An 18,825-nucleotide genomic window follows, 5' to 3' on the forward strand; every position below is an offset into this window, starting at 1 on the left:
GGAATGAATTTCGCTTCATGGTCAGAAATCCTAATTCAGCCATCAGATGTTCCTATGGACAGAGATTGTAAAATTTTTAAACAAAGAGTATGTATTTCACATAAATGCTTAATATAAGCCATCGATAATGGTACTTCATTGTACATTAACTGGTACTGTTCTAGCATCAGTATCAGACACTTACTCTTTTCTTGCCCTTGATGGGTCTGATGGTCAGATATGACAGATGTGTCAGGATAGGACTTTGGTTCTCAAGCCTGGAACCCATTAGGATTACCCGGGGGGCTTGTAGTATCAGCAGAGTCCCACCTGGCACATATAAGTCAGACTCTCTGGTGATGGAGCCCAAGAATCAGTATTGTTTTAAAAGATCCCTATATGATTCATTATAATAATAATAATAATATGTATTATTATTATTATTATTATTATTATCGGAATATAATTCCCATACCATAAAATTCACCCTTTAAAGTATACAATTCAGTGGTTTACAGTATATTCACAAAGTTATGCCACCATCACCACTGTTTAATTTCAGGACATTTTTCTCATTTAAAAAAAAAAAATTTAGTAATCATTAGCAGTCTGTCCCCACTGCCCCCATGCCCCAGCCCCTGGCAACTATGGATCTACTTTCTGTCCATATGTATTTGTCTAGACATTTCACATAAATGGAGTCATACAATATATGGCCTTTTATGTCTGGATTCTTTCACTTGCCATAACGTTCCCAAGGTTCTTTCATATTGTGACATATATCAGTATGTCATTTCTTTAATGTTTGAATAATATCCCATTGTGTGGATAAGACCACATTTTGTTTGCTACTCATCAGTTGATGGACACTTGGGTTGTTTCCACTTTGGGGCTATTATGAATAATGCTGCTATGAACATTCATGTACAAGTTTTTGTGTGGATATATATTTTCAGTTCTCTTGGACATGTGCCTAGGAGTGGAATTCTGGGTCATATGGAAGCTCTATATTTAATTGTCTGAGGAACTTCCAGACTGTTTTCCCAAGCGCTGTACCATTTACATGCCTACCAGCAATGTATGAGGGTTCCAATTTCTCCACATCCTCAGGAACAGATTTTATTGTCCTTCCAAGTGGGTGGGAAGTGGTATCACATTGTGGTTTTAATTCACATTTCCCTGATTGCTAATGATGTTGAGCACCTTTTTGTGTGATTATTGGCCTTTTAATATCTTCTCTGGGGAAATGCTTATTCAGATTCTTTGCCTATTTTAAAAATAGGTTATTTGTCTTTTACTATGCTGTCAGAGTTCTTGATATATTCTGGATTCAAATCCCTTTTCAGATATATGATTTGCAAATATTTTCTCCCATTCTGCAGGTTGTCTTTTCACTTTCTTGCTGGTGTCTTTTGAAGCACAACATTTTTTAAAAATTTAAGTGATGTCTATCTATTTTTCCTTTTGTCACTTGTGCTCTTTGTGTTACATTTAAGAAAGCATTGTCTAATTCACAATCCCAAAAATTTATTCCTTATTTTTTTCTAGGAGTTTTATACTTTGACATTGATATCCTATGTCATTCTCATGTGTATCCATAGTAGGAACCACTGGACTAGGAGGAAGTTTATGGTGTACAGTAGCCTAGAGTCTCATCTTTGTAGCTCTGAATTAACATTATAAGCCTATTTCTTTAAAAAAAAAAAATAGTGAATTTCCAAGCCACACCTTTGGATTCGTATGTTTTCCAGGAAGAAGACACACTCCTGGTCTTCATGTGAATGGTTCCCTCACCCTTGCAATTGGTACAATGAAGCCCCTGGATTTTTCCCTCCTGAATGTCCAAGACCAGGATGGCAGGGTCGAAGACCTCCTGTTCCATGTCGTGAGCACTCCCACCAATGGGCAGCTAGTGCTTTCAAGGAACGGAAAAGAGGTTCAGCTCGACAAGGCTGGCCATTTTAGCTGGAAAGATGTGAATGAGAAAAAAGTGCGTTTTGTGCACAGCAAAGAAAAACCCAGGTGACTCGGTGTTCTGTTGTTTTCCTCCTGCCTCCTTTCCACCAGTGCTTTGCACCTCTCCCTCCACACTTCCCCTTTCTCAATAGCTATCCCTTCTCTTGCGGGGAAGATCGATACTCCACAAATGCCAAATGCTTTCAGCTGCCTGTCATCATTTCACTGTAATTGCTTAGAGAGTGTGCTTCTGTTGGAGGCATTTTCATTTTATCACATAATTATGGGTAATTCTCTGATGTGACAGGAAAGTTCCTAGTACAATTATCTGGTTTTTTGGCCCAGCAGGAACAAAAACCGTTATACATTCAGATACTACAGCTGCTTCTTCAACATTACGGTAATATACTGGGAGTAGGGAGTGTCTAGAAGACAGAATACACACTTTTCAAGGTGTTGTATGGTTCCTAGAATTTCAGAGTTGGAAGGAAATGAAGAGTCACAGTTAACTTTTTATTGTGGTTAATTTTTCAGCCTGATCCAGTTTTCCTCTGGTGCCTAGCACACTTCTGGCTGTCTTCTCCACTTCGGCTGACATATGCTTCAGGAATGCAATTGAATGTTAGCAGTAACCCAAGCAGATATAGCCATGTAATTAGCAGAGTAAATCTACTAAACAGAAATCAGAGAATGCACCCCAAAGATTAGCCTCTTGGATTATCCTTCACCCTGCTCCACTTCATTAGTGCAGATAATTCAAAGTAGACTATATGTGTAAACAAAGAGTTGATACCCATAGAACAGTGATAAGGACACAGTGAATATTTTCTACAGTCATCATTAAAGTTGAGATTCTTTTTTAAGGCTTGGGCTAGGAGATAGGTTGAGCGAGGGGAAGTAAATGATACTTTATTTGCAGTTTGGAGCTAGTGAGCCAATAAACCTCAAAAGACCATCTTATAGAAGTAAGAGCAATTAATGTTCACTGAGTGCTGTCTATAAACCAGGTACTGTGTTAAGCACTTTATGTGAATTATGTATATTTATGTCCCCAGTCTCCAGATCGAGAAACCAAGGCCTTAAGAGTGTACATAATCTAGCCCAAGGCCTCACAGCTTATGAGCACCAAGCTAAGCCTCCAGCCCAAGGATCTATGATTCCACAGACCATGCCTTTAGTCACTATGATTTCTGCCTTCTCAATTACAGTAGGAATAGTGGATATGCTTTCAAGGGGCACACAGAAGTATTGTACAGAAGTATTGGACAAGAAGTATTGGAGCTTAAAACTCTGGCATTCGATGCCATAGAATCACTCTTCAAACTCATGCATTATATTATGCATTTGTTTTGCTGCAAGTATAGTTTTTAAGTGTTTGTATCTCTCTGTCACTCACTCAAACACACACACACACACACACACACACACACACACACACCCTCATACCCTGCCCCCCATCACACACCTCCATACTTGTAGTTATTTGTCCTGGAATCACTTTTGGATGTGTATAAAGTATGTAAAGCTTGAAAGACAACCAAAGTGAAGCTTCTTGTTTATCTAACCTCTTTAACTTTTCATCACCTATTTTCTTGCAGAGTCAGCTTTGCACCCCTAAATGGGACAAAGAATGGCAACCATTTTTAGGGAATTTTTTTTCAATACTTTTTTGTGGTACCAATTTAACATTGGATTTTCTTTATCTAAAAATTTTAATAAAAGAAAAAAATAAGAGGAATAGTAAAACAAATAATGTTGGTAGAAACTCATGAAAAAATGAAATTATATGTCTTTGAATGATACAAAAACAAAAGGGACAACTTACCACATAAGCTTGTGCTTTTGTTTTTCCCCATGAAAACACTGACCATGATTCTTTAGGACTGGAATTCTTTAGAACTGGATTCCTCTGGGATTGGAATGCTCTCGTGGAGGACAGGACAAATTGTAAACGTAGCTGTAGTAGCTGTGATAAGCTGGAATTGCCGAGAGGCTGAACACAGTCATTGGAACTTCAGTCCCAGCAAATATCATTTTTCCCCAGTAGGTTGGGAAACCACCCCTTCATTGTTCATTTCATTGTTCCCATCAATTGCATTCTTTTAAAGCCTGGAGGTGGGAATGGAGAGGGGCAGGATTTAAATGGGGCAGAAAATGAAGAAGAAGATAGAATTGGAGGGAAAATAAGAAACCTTTTTTTAAAAAATCAGGTTTCTTGAGATGTAGTTTGCATTCAATGAACTTCCCTATTTTAAAGTGTACTGTTCTATGAGTGCTAACAAATGTATATAGTCTTGCAGTCTTGAGACCACAACCATATTCAAGATATAAATATTTCCATTACCCCCCCCAAAATTTCCATTTACAGTCACTCTTTTCTCCCAGTCCCTGGCAAACACTGATATGTTTTTTACCCTTATAGCTTTGCCCTTTCTGAAATGTCGTGTGAATGGAATCATACAGTATGTAATCTTTTTCCATAATACTTTTGAGATCTATCAACATTCTTTCATATATCAGTAGTTAGTTCCAAGAATGTTTTAGAGAACTTTTAAAACAATGGTCCCTACCTTAGACCCAAATTCAGAACCTCTTATAATGCATTAATCACATGTCTTACTAGCCTGAAGTGAGTTCTGTTCTCGGTTTGGCTTTGAAAGGGGGCAACTCCTATCTTCCCTTTGAAAGTCTCTGAAGCTGCTGGAACAATAACACTCTTTTATAGGAAATAAAAACCACAGCAAAAAGTAAGCCTTATTTTGTTTTCTTAATTAAGATTCTTTGATTGCCAGTAAGCAAGTCAACTCGAACTAGATTAAGGAAAATAGTAAGGCTTGTTATAACATTGCAGTTATGGCTCAGATCTCGAAGACATCAAGGGCAACTGGGCTCCATGGCAAGCCCCGAAGCTAAAACTGGGAATGGGAAGGAGGACTCAGTTCTTCCTCTTGCCTACGTGTCTTGGCTCATAGACGTCACTGACCTCTCTCCTATAGACCGGTTTGCTCCACATTCTCATCAACACTATAGACTAAGATTTCCCCATAGTCAAATAGGGGTTCTCGGTCTACTTCCAAATTTCTGAGGAATAATTATTTTAGTTCAGTCCACATAGAATGTTGTATGTGTTTGACTGGAGGGGAGTGGATAGGTAGAACCATGTAATAAAAACACTGCAAATACTGTTATTGGGGGCCCACTCACATGAATTGGACAGGGCTTGGAGAGAGATTTTGCAGAGAGAGGGACTCATTGAGAACTGGTCAGAGACAATGAAAGATACCTTTCATTCTCCAATTTTATCATGAGCCAACAATACATTACTAATTTGTCTTGGCCCAACAACTAATTTTCAAACTTTATGTACTCGACTTAGAAGATAAGGTGCGGAAGCTTTACATAATTATATTATAAGAAGACCTAAGAATGCGCAGTAGTTTTACCTGCATCTCGCTTTGTTCACCTTTACTTGGTCATTTTTATTTATTGTGTGAATGTTATATTACTGTAGTGGTTTGACCAAAATCCTTACACACATAACTTGAAAATATTTTTAATTCTTGTCTTTCTAAAGACTAATTTAATGATTGTATTTTCTTGTTTTTTTTCCTTGGGGACCCTTTTTAGGAAAGGTTACTTTTCCCTGAAAATTAGTGACCAGCAGTTCTTTTCTGAGCCACAGCTGATCAACATACAAGCGTTTTCAACAGAGGTAATAAAAGTGCCATGCAATTAATAATTTCACATGCCTATCAATTTTCAAGCACAAATCAAGGTTTCTTGGAGTTGTAGCAAAAATGATTGAGCTAAATTAATCTCATGTCAGTTTCCTTATGGAATAATTTTTAATACTTGTAGGCGATAAAAACAACAACGATTAATATATCTGTAATACTCTTTGTAGTGTTTCTTACTTAATCTCCATGTCATCCCTATGAGGTATTATTATCCCCAATTTACAGATGAGGATTCTGAGTCAGGTGTTCTAGTTATTAAGACTTTCCTTATTCTTACATAAATGAGTTTGTTTTGTCTAAATGTTTCTCTCTCATAGATATGGAATTATGTTGGCCACTTTTGCCTACCTGTCATGTAGCTAGACTGCATTTATTTCTATTTGCAGTAGTTAGAGGATCTTATTACTAAACTACTTAAATGATATGCCAGTGTGGTTATCAGCCAAGCATTGGGCTGAGGAAATCATGGTAGATTCTGTAAAACTCAGTGTGATGGCTCCTCTGTTCTCATCACTCATCTCTATCAAGTCGTACTTATGTGTCCAGAATGCATATATAATGGTAGCAGTTCTGAGTAACTAGAATTGAGGGGTCGAACAGCTAAAATGTGCAGAGAGTAAGACAGATGTTTTCTTAAGTTGTGAACGGCAAGAAAGTGGGACATCATCACGGTGAACCAAGGCTACCTAAATATCCAGATCTCAGTAATGTGTTAGTCATGATGCAAAAAAGGACATGAGGTAATTATTTTTAAATGAATATTTTTATATCTTTGGTCCAAATATGAAAAGACCATGGACCGTGGATAACATAGACTTGAACCAGAAGTGGCTGCCAACTGGTATTAACAACCCAGCTCAACCCTCGTGATGGCATTCTCTCTTCAGGGTTGACCGAAGTTGAAAAATGATTAGAAATTGATCCTAAGTTAATTTGATCTTAGGATTGGGCTAAGAGTATGCAGTTTGTTTTAATTAAAGCTAAAACATGTGACCTCTATAAATATGGGCCAGAGGGCCATATCAAGCCTCAAGACTTACTGGCTTAGGTGTTTTTGAGTACTTAAGCTCAGAAGTCCTGTTTTGTTCTTTTTATTTGTGTAATGTAGTTAATCTAAACAGATGAATAAAAGGCTTAGTGTAGATATTAGTAAGTAGCTTCCTCACTGAGATGGTGACTTCCCATGATTCCCTGGTTTTTGTTTGTTTTCCCAAAATCGAGTGGATAATGAGGGCACGTTTTTATTTATTACATGAAAAACATCATTTTAACTTTTTAAATGGAATGTTAGAAATGAATTTTAACTTATTTTTGTTCCTTTACGTTTCTGTGATATTTCAACATGGTCTTGAGCCTCCCTAAAATTTTTCTCATGTAAGTTAATTTGATCTTTTCTATTTATGGATTTTGAAATCACCTTTGACCTCTCCTCTTTAGAATCCTAGGGGCTATTCATTCCCATGTAGAGTCACAGCTTTTAAATTCTCACTAGGGAATTCTAAATAGCTATCATTTAGTTTCTTATTATGTGAGTATTATAACGATAGATTAGTTAGACATTACTTTAATAGATACTGAAATTTCCAGTAGGCCAGGAGGGGTGGTTTCAAAAGAAAGCCATTTGGATTAAAGAAGAGGCAATGTGCTGAGAAAAGTCCTAGATGGTTCAACTTCAAACGAAAGAAAAGGCTAAGATAATGTTTTCTTTGGCTTCTGGCCTTGATTTTGTGTGTGTGTGTGTGTGTGTGTGTGTGAGTTTTTTTCTATTCATTAACTTTTATCTTTATGAAAAGAACATTTTATGTGCTTACTGAGGTTGGTGAGAGGAAACCTGATAATCCTAAGGAAAACATATTAAATTTTGTTATATTAGCAGTGCCACATGAATTGACCAGATACTTGCCTTACTCAGACCATGATCTGATCTGGCTGTATAACCTGAGCTGTTTGGCAGTGGCTTGGGATGGGGTTGGGGAAGGTCCTTCAAGATATGGATGAGACAACTTGAAGAAAATTACTGGGAGGGACCAGAAATAGCATGGATTCAGAAAGCAGAAGTCACTTACTCTGAGTGAGCACGCTGCAGTATGGCCTAGAGTGAAGTGCTCAACTCCTGACCGAAGTGCAAACACTTCATACCTCTTGTTAGTCTCCTTTGGATGCAGACAGCTGTTTAGGTTGCCTAACACTGGGCTGATCTCAGTTACAATGCAGAGGATGTAGCAAGCAGCTCCCCTCAACTGCCTCTGATGAATACTGTTGTCTTAAAGTGACTTGAGAAACCTCTAAATCCAGAGGTGTGAAGTAAGCTTTTTTGCTGTGATTACTATGATTGACTGTACCTTTAACAGTTACTTTGAATATGAAACGTTTTGGCACTTCGCTGTAACATCTAGAGTTCTATAAAAGCATCAAAATATCAATTAGATTGCACACAGCTGGTATCTAGCCCAGTGTATTGTCCTCTCTTTTCCTACTAAATGGCATTTCTTCTCTTCTTTCTACAGGCCCCCTATGTTCTGAGAAATGAGGCCCTTTCAATTAGCAGAGGAGAGAGGGGAACCATCACCACCCAGCTGCTTGACATCCGAGATGATGACAACCCACAGGATGTGGTGGTTGAAGTGCTCGATCCTCCACTTCATGGCCAGTTGCTGAAAATGTTTCAGTCCCCTGCCACCCCTGTTTATCAGTTCCGGCTGGATGAACTCTCCAGGGGCCTTCTCCACTACGCTCACGATGGCTTGGATAGTGCATCCGATGTTGTAGTCTTGCAGGCCAATGATGGACATTCCTTCCAAAATATACTGTTCCACATAAAAACTGTGCCCAAGGTAGGTGTCATTCTCAGAGCTACGATATTCTTGCTCTTAGATGTGAAGTTTTGTTGATGATACTATTTTGCAATATTCATAAAGTTAAGGTAGGGATAGTTATGCACCTATTATGGTGATAGGACATTCAAAGGTTAAGAGAACACATTACCCAGTTTCAAGGGGCAGTATATATTTGGTTTGGAGTACACTTGATCTGAAAAAACTAGCACCATGTTCTCTACAGAGGGGAAGCTTTTGAATCTTTATGTTGACTTGCTGCCATAAAAATGCTTCACTGTTCACTGACCCTTTTGTCTCCTGCCTGAGCACGATCATAAGAATCAAGTGCACCCCTGTTCTTGTCTACTTTTCTAAAACAGCTCATGCAATGTGTAAAGTTCATAGTCCAGTTATTATAATGGATCAAAAAAGATATGTTCAGACATTCCGTAAGCCCAGACAGACTAGGATGAGTGAACTCTCTTTCTTAGAAATCATAAGAATCCTCGGCCAAGGTGATAAGAGCCCAGTAAAGAGCAGTGTTTCTCAGCCTGAGTCATTCCCATGACATTTTCATATGTTTTGCCACATCCACGAGCACCTGTCTCATTATTTACTTATTATCTTTCTTAGAATCAACTTACTATTTTGTTGTGACCTCATTCTAATAAATAATACTTGTGAAATCATGGGCTTATAAATAGAATTATACTTTTTTCTAAAATACTAAAATTAATACATAACCATTTCACAAAATTGTATCCATGTGCTACATAAAATGTTCTTGGATACTACTAAAGGGATGGCTATCACATTTTGGGAAATACTGGGTTAACCCATGCTAGATCAAAGAGACTAATTGAAAAATATTTTCAAAATCATTAATTACTTGATGATAATTCACTAGTTCTTTTCTCTGTGACAGCAAGAATGGCTCTTTCCCCTGGTGGTAGACTAGGAGACAATAATTTGGGGGCTTTTCATTCCAAATAGCAGTAGCTAATGAAGTGTCATTAATGATCAGCTAGATGGATTGATTTGCTGAGGACAGGTTAGAAATCATTTGTCACTTTGTCACCAATTATCACTCAAAATTTGTGATTGACCCTCGTGAAGATGAACAGCTGACTCTAAGATGGTCTGTTAGCTAGTTTCTCAGACTCTCGTCTCATTATTTTCAGCTGCTGAAAACGGTGATGGTGAGATAGATGGGAGTAAGTGAAGGCTGATTATGAGACAGAATTGGCAGATAGCCACCTTATAGCTAATCCTAATTATCACCCTCTTGCAATTGCCCAAGGTAATGAGGTTTAGTTCTGAAGAGATGAAGTCTAGACAGACACAGAAAGTTTTCTTTCCTTCCTTCTTGGTTTCTTTCCAAAGATTGTTACAGGACTTCAATGCAACATTATCAGCCACCTTTCCTATCGTGGTTTCAATTTCCGTGTTTGGAGCTCAGCTCAGTGTATTGCACAATGATTGAGTGCGGTATAACCCAGGATTGGAAGGTATTTTTAGGATTTTAGTGGCTTTGACAACCAAAACAAAACAGGTAAAAATAAAATTTTAATTTAGAAGTAAGGCATATGCATGGAACCTGAAAATTCTTGTAGTGCTTATAACTTGGGAGTCATGTTGGTATTTATGATGTCTGTCCCTCCTTTCCCCTGCCATCTTTCTCTCTCCCACAGTACTGTGTTTACCTGTCCCTCAGATGAACTAATGACTTCCAAGCCAGTGATTTGGGATAATGACCAGAGCCTCAGCATCCATCAGGATTTACTAATAATAAATTAGACACTGTTATACTGATAATATTTTATAAGTATATGCTGTATTTTTTAAGGAATTCAAAGTGCTTTTCCTCATATCTATTCTACTGGTCTCTACCAGTAGAATATCACCAATATCTTAGTGAAGAAGGTTATAATAAAGGCTATGTGACCCTTATTTCTTCTAAAGGTCTAGTATGGGTAGAACCTGTTTTTGTTTGTTTTGTTTTTACTGGGCACTAATACTTGTTGTAAATTATATCATTTTATCTTCACAGTCATTCTAGGATGTTTGTATAATTATTATCTTTATTTTTCCAAAAGAGGAAACTAAAAAGTAGGAAGTTTAAAAACATTAAAGAGGTTTAAAAACGTTTATTTTTCATAAAAGTATTTAGTGCTTGAGCTGTGATTTCAACTCAAGTATGTTCTGGCTCCTTACACTTAACTACATGGCTCTTCTCATTCTAGCCCATAATTTTCAATGTTTGGGTCATATGTATTCTTATCTCCTTAATGGACAGAATGAAGACAGTAATTTAGTCATTTTCTCAATGTCGTATCCAAGCAGTCTGGGCCCCAAACCTCCTGGAATCTTCCCTCTGGACTCACCACATCTTATTCCAAGTGAAGCTATTTATAATCATAAGTCTACTAGAGCCTAAGAGGAAAAATTGCCTCAACTATTAATGGCTTTCAGTAGATGTATAGTCACACATGATTGACTTTGTTCTGATAGCCATTTCTGAAGACGGCAATCTGTCTTTACCTTGAGGCTACCTGTGTATTAAATTTGGAGTGAGACCAATTATTGGCTGATGCCTGACTGATGCCTTAGATAAAATGACCTAAAGAATTTAGGTCTAATTCCTAGCACATTAATATACAAATTAATCCTGATGTTATTCAACGGAAAACCTAACCTGGTAAGATAGATGGAAAGGGAGGAAGGGATAGAAAAAGGAAACTTTACGCGAGCAGGAATTATTTCAGTCTTATTTTCTTGAGCCAGCTACATCGCAGGAGTTTAGTACATCTTTGTAGGATGCATAGATAGACGGATGCATGCAACAGCTTGAATAAAGCTTGTGCCCATGTTCCTGCCTTTGAATCAATCTCTTGCATCAGATGAGAAGCCTTCAGAGCATCTCTGCTGATGCCGGCATGGCCCATCTGGGACTGAGAGTAGGTACTGCCAGTTCCACTCTTGTTTCTCAAGTTCTACATCACTTCCCCCAAATTTATGTTTTTATCCTCGACCTGGCAGGGAGTAAACTTGACTGCTACTCTCCAGGCTTATACTAAGTCACTGAGGAGAAAATAGACCCAGGACTGATGTTGAAACATATTCCATTAGGGGGAGGAGGCAAAAGAAATAAAAAAGACTGAAAGGTAATGAAAGAATGCTCTGCTGTACAGGCTTTTGTTAACCAGGTGGATTACCAAACCCAAGCCTGCTAGAGATGATTCTAAAGCAATTCAGCACTTAATAAGAGCTAAAAATGTCAGCAGGGGAAAGTCAAGCTTATTGGTTGATTTCTCTCCACTGCTGAGCTTTCAAGGAATTACCTTCTTTTTTATTAACTAAAGTGTCTCTGGAATTCATGCCTCCTTTTCCACTTTGGCAATAAATCTGATAATCTTTCTGACCTCATTTGTTGTTGTTTGAGCTGTTATTTTCTGCAACTGTGTTATGCTTTGATGTTAAAAGCCCCCAAGTGTCATGCTAGGAACTGGATGGAAAATTCTATTGCTGAGGATCTTCTCTGGCTGTTTGATCTTGTAAGGCGTGTATGCAGCTAAAAGCTCTGTTCTGCCCTCAGCTTTCTTAAAAGCTATCTTCCCATTGGTTGTCTTACAGGGACACAGTTTGATAACCAGGATGTTTGTGAGAATTATAAATTTCAACAGCACAAAATGTTTATTTTTCTGAATAAGAGTTTATCTCATAAATAAATCTTCACCACGTGTTAGGGTTTTACCTTTTTTTGATTTCTCTTAATTCCTTCAATTTAGTGTCATACAATTAAGAGTGTACGTTAAAAAAATCTGTGCAGATCACAAAAAATTATTTGTTTGTTTATGTCTTTATAAAACAGTTGAATTCTACATAGAGAGAAGTTTCTATATCCTTGGCCTGAAGTAGCAAAGCTTCTTCATATACACATTGATAAACACAAAAACAGTCCAGTTGCAACTCTATCATTCATCATCCTGGTAAATAGCATCAAAGTTCCACCTTACATGTGCCACCCCACATGATCTTTCCCTAAAATCTATAATGTTCTACAAGATTAAATTTTAAAAGCTACAGTATAAATGAGCCTTTGTAAGTTAAGGTGTATTTACAGAATAAATAAAATGTTAGGGTTGACATTGACATAGTCTTTATCTAATTATAGTCATTTCCTATTTAATTTAGTTTAAAAATTTTTTATATTGAATATGTTAGCCTGGGATTAGAGTACGCTATCATTTGAGCTCATCATTTATGTCACAACCTTTAATTTTGAGGTGGGGAGGTTTTCATTTTGTTTTTGGGATTTTTTAGTCCAACTCATAGAGACTGGGCCCTTACTTCTGGATTACAACATTAGTATTTTTATTGTAAGATAATATATAATGGCAAAACTTTATTACCAGCATTTCTATATGCCTGTTGTTCAATGAAATGAATTAGAAGAACTGTTTAATTTAAAGCACTGTTTTAATTACACCCCCATAATCTCGTGTTTGGATTTCATTGCCTTGTAATGTGGTACCACGAAGGATGTATAAAACATCACTGGGCAAAAGATTAGTCAACTGATATTATTACTAATTTCTTGAGTTTAAAGGCATATATGTACCATCGTGCAGAAAAAGAAAAAAACCAAGGAGATAAATTGCAAAATGGGGAAATGAAGCTAAAAGTTTTGGCTTTTTGGACACCCTAGCTGTAGAAAAGGTGATGTATAGTTTTCTATTTATCTCTTCTTGAATCTTCCCTGGACCCTCTCCCAAAGGAAAGCAACCCTCCAAAAACTTCATAATGAGTAGGAAGAATTATACTTCTTTTCCTTAGATAGTTGTTCATTTCTTCTTAAGTACTGTAAACAATTAAGTACTGTAAACAGAGGCTTACGTATTATTCTGTTATAAACATAAATGTTCTAAAATGCTTGTCTGTAGAGCTTTAGGAGAACCACTTTAGATCCATAACGATCTCTGTCCTGTGCCATATTTCCTGAGCTTTTAGCATGACTCCACATTTCATGGGGATCTTGTTAAAATGCAAGTGGGAATGCATCAAACTAAAAAGGTGCAAAGCAAAGGAAAGAAACTACAAAATAAAAAGGAAACTTACGGAATGAGAGAAAATGTTTGAAACCATATATCTGATAAGGAATTAATATCTAAAATATATAAAGAATTCAAACAACTCAATAGCAAAAGAGCAACCTGATTAAAAATGGTCTAGGGACTTGCATAGACATTTCTCAAAAGAAGACATACAAATGGCCAACAGATGCATAAAAAGATGCTAAACATCACTAATCATCAGGGAACTGTAAATCAAAATCACAATGAGACATCAGCTCATACCTGTTAGAATGGCTATCATCGAAAAGATAAAGGTGACAAGTGTTGATGATGGTGTGGACAAAAGGGAGCCTTCATATACTATTGTGGGAATGTAAATTGATGCAGCTATTATGGAAAACGACATGGAGGTTTCTCAAAAAATTAAAAATAGAACTATCATATAATCCAGCAATCTCTCTGCTGAGTATATACCCAATTGAAATGAAATCAGTATCTCGAGGAGAGAACTGCACTCCCAGGTTTATTGCAGCATTATTCACAATAGCCAAGGTCTGGAAACAACCTGTGTTCTTCAGTAGATGAATGGATAAAGAAACTGTAGTCTATAAATACAATGGAATATTCTTCAGCATTAAAAAAGAAGAAAATCCTGCCATTTGTGACAGCCTGAATGAACCTGGAAGACATTTTTCTAAGTTAGTCAGACAGAATGACGAATACTGCATGATCTCACTTAAATTTGGAATCTAAAAAAAGTTGAACTCATGAAAGCAGTGTAGAATCGTGATTGCCAGGGACTGGGTGTGGGGGAAATGGGAAGATGTTGGTCAAAGGGTACAAAGGTTCAGGTATATGGGGTGAATTAAGTTCTGGAGATCTAACATGCGGCATGGTGACCAAACTTAACAATATTGTATACTTAATATTTGCTAAGAGAGTTGATCTTAGTATTTTCACCAAATTTACAAAAAATATATATATAACTATGTGAGGTGATAGATATCTTAATTAGCTTAATTGTGGTAATTTCACAGTGTATAATAAGATGTCATGTTGTATACCTTAAATATATACAATTTTTATTGGTCAAGTATACCTCAGTAAAACTAGAGAAAAAATAAAATGCAGATTCTAAATCAGAAAGTCTCATTCGGAAGGTCTGAGGTGTGGGTCTGAGATTATGAAGTTTTAATAAGCTTCCAGATGTTGCTGGTCTCTTAGCACTGACTTGTAAGGAATACTGTCTCCTAAAAATTTACTCACACAGGAATTACAGGAATTGTGTTGTTAAAGTGTAGTCAAGATAGAAATGTAGTGGGAGAAATGTCTGGGGACGTGCATTCAGGTCACAGCACTTAGTTGCTCGGAATATGAAAAACCACATTGGTTCATCAGTTGTGACTGCGGTTGCTGGTATCTGGTGGATTTCTGTAACCATACGCGAAGCTGACGAGGCTGCTGCTAGTAGAAAGATTTTTAGCAAGTAGGAAACCTGGGTCCAAGTGTGTTGTTACATAAAACTGCTGGAGTTAATGAGGCCTTTTCTGTAGATGACATGACAAGTTCTTGGCGCACTTTGATATTTTTGTAAATAATATGCTGTCTCAATTATGAAAGAAAACTCACTGGAATTTTGCTCCTGAGCATTAATCACAATAGAAGGTGCCTTTGCTGCTGTTCCCTGGGCACTGTTTGACTCCGTTTCCTGGTGATTGTGGTGAAAATAGCAATGACTGCCTCCTGAGAGGGGCAAATGCTCTCCTTACAAGCAACTGAAAGGATATTTGCTATCTTCTGTTCTCAATATTCCCTTCACAAGAGTGCTGTTTGCTCTGTTCTTTTTATTGGCATATTTGAAAGTAATAACAATAATTTAGAAAAACATCCTTCCTGAAATGCCGTATTTTAAAACGTCAGATTTACTGATTTTTAAGGTATGAAAACAAACTGAAAACTGAACACAGGCAGCCTCACTGATCTCATACTGTGGAAAATGCCAGTTATGGGGCTTTGGGAGAGGCATGCACCTTGTGGGCCAGGAGTGGCAGCGCTTTTTAATGACATTAACTTAAGCCACTAAAATGGTTGTCTTCTCAGGAGTGTTAAATAGGTGGTTTATTCCAGCCAGCTATTCCCAACTGTTGTTTCTAAGACTTCACTTTCAATCAGTCACCCAGGCGTGTCAATTCAGCCTCTGTGGTGTGTCTGGAATCTGTTTCTAACTATTCATTCCCACCGCGATCACCTCATCTTCTCTCACCTGAGCCATTACAAGAACTTGTTAAATAGTTCTGTCTATAGATTCACCCCAGCTCTAGTCCCTTCTGTCCCTTGCTGCTGGAGGCTTTCTAAAACCCAGATCTGATCGTCCCATTTCCTTCCGTGAACACTCATGTTGACTTTACACTGCCTATAAGATAAGTTGAGTCTACTAGCCAACCTCAATAGAGGATCAGTTTTTATTCACTTACTCCCCTGGCTTCCTAAACTTCACTTGCCCAGACAGTTGGGTGTTTTCTTAAGCCACAGTGCATTGTCTCATATCTTTGCTTAGGCTGGACCCTCTGCCTGGAATCTGTTTCACCACTTCTCTACTTAGCCCATCTTTTTGTCATTAAAGAATTAGATGATATTTCCATAGGAAAGCCTCCCTGAGTATTTCTTCTCCAAAGAGGAAATCTCCTTTTTCCTTTATCCCCCACAGCACCCTGCTCAGGCTTCTTATAGAGCATCACTTGTGATTTATCCTAATTATGTATGTGTCTGTCTCTCCCGCTAGATTGAAGTTCTGAAACTGAGGTCTTAATTCAGCCATCTTATATATTTTAGGCCTGTAGCAAAAGAGCTGGCATGTAATAGGTGCTTAATAAGTAGTTATTGAATGTGGGTAAATGGGGAGGGTGGAAGGATAAGTAGATGGACAAATGAAAGAAAGAAATGGAGAGATTTAGTCTTCCTGAATTAAATAAGTTATTTGTTTTTGATAAATTAAAAGAAAAAGCAGGCATATACATATGTATATATATGCATATATCTACTCATAGTTCATACACATATAGTTTATAGTGTGACTCTAAAATGATGAATCGCTCTTATTAGACAATCTTTAGTAGCAATAGAACCTGATAACTTATATTTTTAAGAACTGGTATTTTCTTATGCTGCTTAGACCTAATTCTGTTCTCTTTCTTTATTCTAGAACAATGGAGGTCTTCGGCTTGTGGCTAATTCAATGGTGTGGGTTCCAGAAGGGGGAATGCTGCAGATTACCAACAGAATCTTACAGGCCGAAGCTCCAAGTGCCAGTGCCTCAGAAATCATCTACAAAATTACACAGGACCATCCCCAGTTTGGTAACTCCTTTTCCCTCTGTCATGATTCCATCACTGTATTTAGCATTAGACTTGCCACACGGCAAGCTTGTGATTCCAATGAACTTGACTTTCTAATACCTCACACATCTCTTTTAAAAACAGAATAATTAAAATAGCTATTACTGCACACATATATTAGATAGTATGTTAAGTAATATAAACGTGATATAAAAACCTAAAATTTCAGTTTTGAAAAACTTTATTTTACAGAGAATGTAACTCACTAAAAGTTACTTACCTAATATATATCAGTTTAATTTCAAAGCTCAGGCTCTCGAACTCCATCTTATGTCTCTTCCAGAACATCACCAGACTTCTTGATGAAACTTTCTCTTTTAAGAAAAACTTCACATAAAATTTTTTTTTAAAAGATCTGTGTTGTTACTCCTACTTCTTGCAAGATGATAGAATATGATAACCTGAAAATTTTCCCATCATTATCACCTGGAAATACTAATACTAGGTAAAAGATAATAAGAATTATAAGGCATTCATAGATGGGCTCACAAGAATAGAGAGAAATCTTGTGGAACCAGAAACAAAAAAAGGAACTGAAAGCCTGTCTGGGCATGAGTTGATGGCATAGCTTCCTTGAGAGAGGCTGCATGTGTCTCAATAACCCAGGGGCTTAGAATTTAATGCCCATGCAGAGACAGAAAGTTATAATTAAGATCTTGCATAAAACCAGGACTCTGGAGTGATTTACCTTCAATTAGAGGAACAGAATAGAAAACAAGCTTACTAGCACAGAGAGATCACAAAGGAACCTATCTGTGCTTCCCAGGGCTCAGAATAAAGTAAAAACATTCTGCTGAGAATTCAGAACTTCAAGTCTAATTCCCCTGGAGATCCAGAGTTAAGTTACACTGTGTGCATTGTCTGAGAAACCCAGGGCTGAGACATTAATATGAAAATTAATCTCAGGCTGATGATACTTCTTGAGTTTCTTGCAGAAATAATGGAAACTGCTGTAAAATATCCACTCTCAACTCCAGACCACACAGGATTCTCACAGATAAAACCACTGAAGATTAGCTCAGAATTCAAAATTACAGAACATATGAGGAAACAATCTATAGTTCTATAACTAAAACAAACAAGGAGATTAACACCACAAGGATTTGAAATAAATTATCATATAAAAACTATGAAATAGGTATAAATAAATAAATTTAAAATGATTTAAAAGCACAAAAAACTGTAAGGAAATATCAAAATAAAAGAATAAGCAGGTAGATTTTTACAAAGAAATAAGTAGATCAACTGACAATGAAAATTATATTCATTAAAAGTAAAATATTGCTTGGTATGTTAAATATTAGAAAAATAATAATCTGTTTTTCCTCTAGGTAATCAGATTTTTTTAATTATATACCTTCTATAGTGAGGAAAAATTTACTTCTGTACAATTTAAAAATAATTCCAATGGCCACAAAATCATTGAATAGCATAATCCAATCAAGAATTGATATGATTGAAAATATTAGGTCTGTCTGGGGTATCATTTATTATAGTTATATAACCCTGAGGAAGGCAACTGAACCCCCATTGAGCCATAGGTTTCTTTGAAAGATTACGCTAGTAATTTTTTTAACTTTTCATTTTAAAATAATTTTAGACTTACCGAAAATTTCCAAAAATAGTATAGAGCTCTCAAATACCCTTTAGCTAGCTTCCTCCAATGTTAGCATATTCCAGTACCATAGAATAATTATCAAAACCAGAAGATGAATATTGATATAGTACTATTAGTCTGCAGACCTTATTCAACTTTGCCGTGCTTTCATCCACTGATTTTAAGTAAGATAATGTTTAAGTCCTTTTCAGCTCTGAAAATCTTTGTTCGTTTGATGTACTAAATTCTCTACTTTGTCTTGATTATTAA

The 18,825-nt window shown here is 36.8% G+C and overlaps 1 protein-coding gene across 5 annotated transcripts in view; it reads left to right on the plus strand.

Moving 5' to 3' along the window:
* The window catches only part of FRAS1 (Fraser extracellular matrix complex subunit 1), a 409,779-nt gene that overhangs the window by 265,829 nt on the left and 125,125 nt on the right, over positions 1-18,825 (plus strand). For all 5 annotated transcript variants that reach the window (XM_039845532.1, XM_039845530.1, XM_039845531.1 and 2 more), the window contains 4 exons: positions 1,731-2,001; positions 5,563-5,647; positions 8,180-8,506; positions 16,766-16,919. In XM_039845532.1, coding sequence (XP_039701466.1) covers positions 1,731-2,001; positions 5,563-5,647; positions 8,180-8,506; positions 16,766-16,919 — 837 coding nt within the window. The remainder of the gene's footprint in view (positions 1-1,730; positions 2,002-5,562; positions 5,648-8,179; positions 8,507-16,765; positions 16,920-18,825) is intronic.

The sequence above is a fragment of the Pteropus medius genome, unplaced genomic scaffold, assembly GCF_902729225.1.
Source record: "Pteropus medius unplaced genomic scaffold, Ma_sr-lr_union100, whole genome shotgun sequence".
Lineage (NCBI taxonomy): Eukaryota > Metazoa > Chordata > Mammalia > Chiroptera > Pteropodidae > Pteropus > Pteropus medius.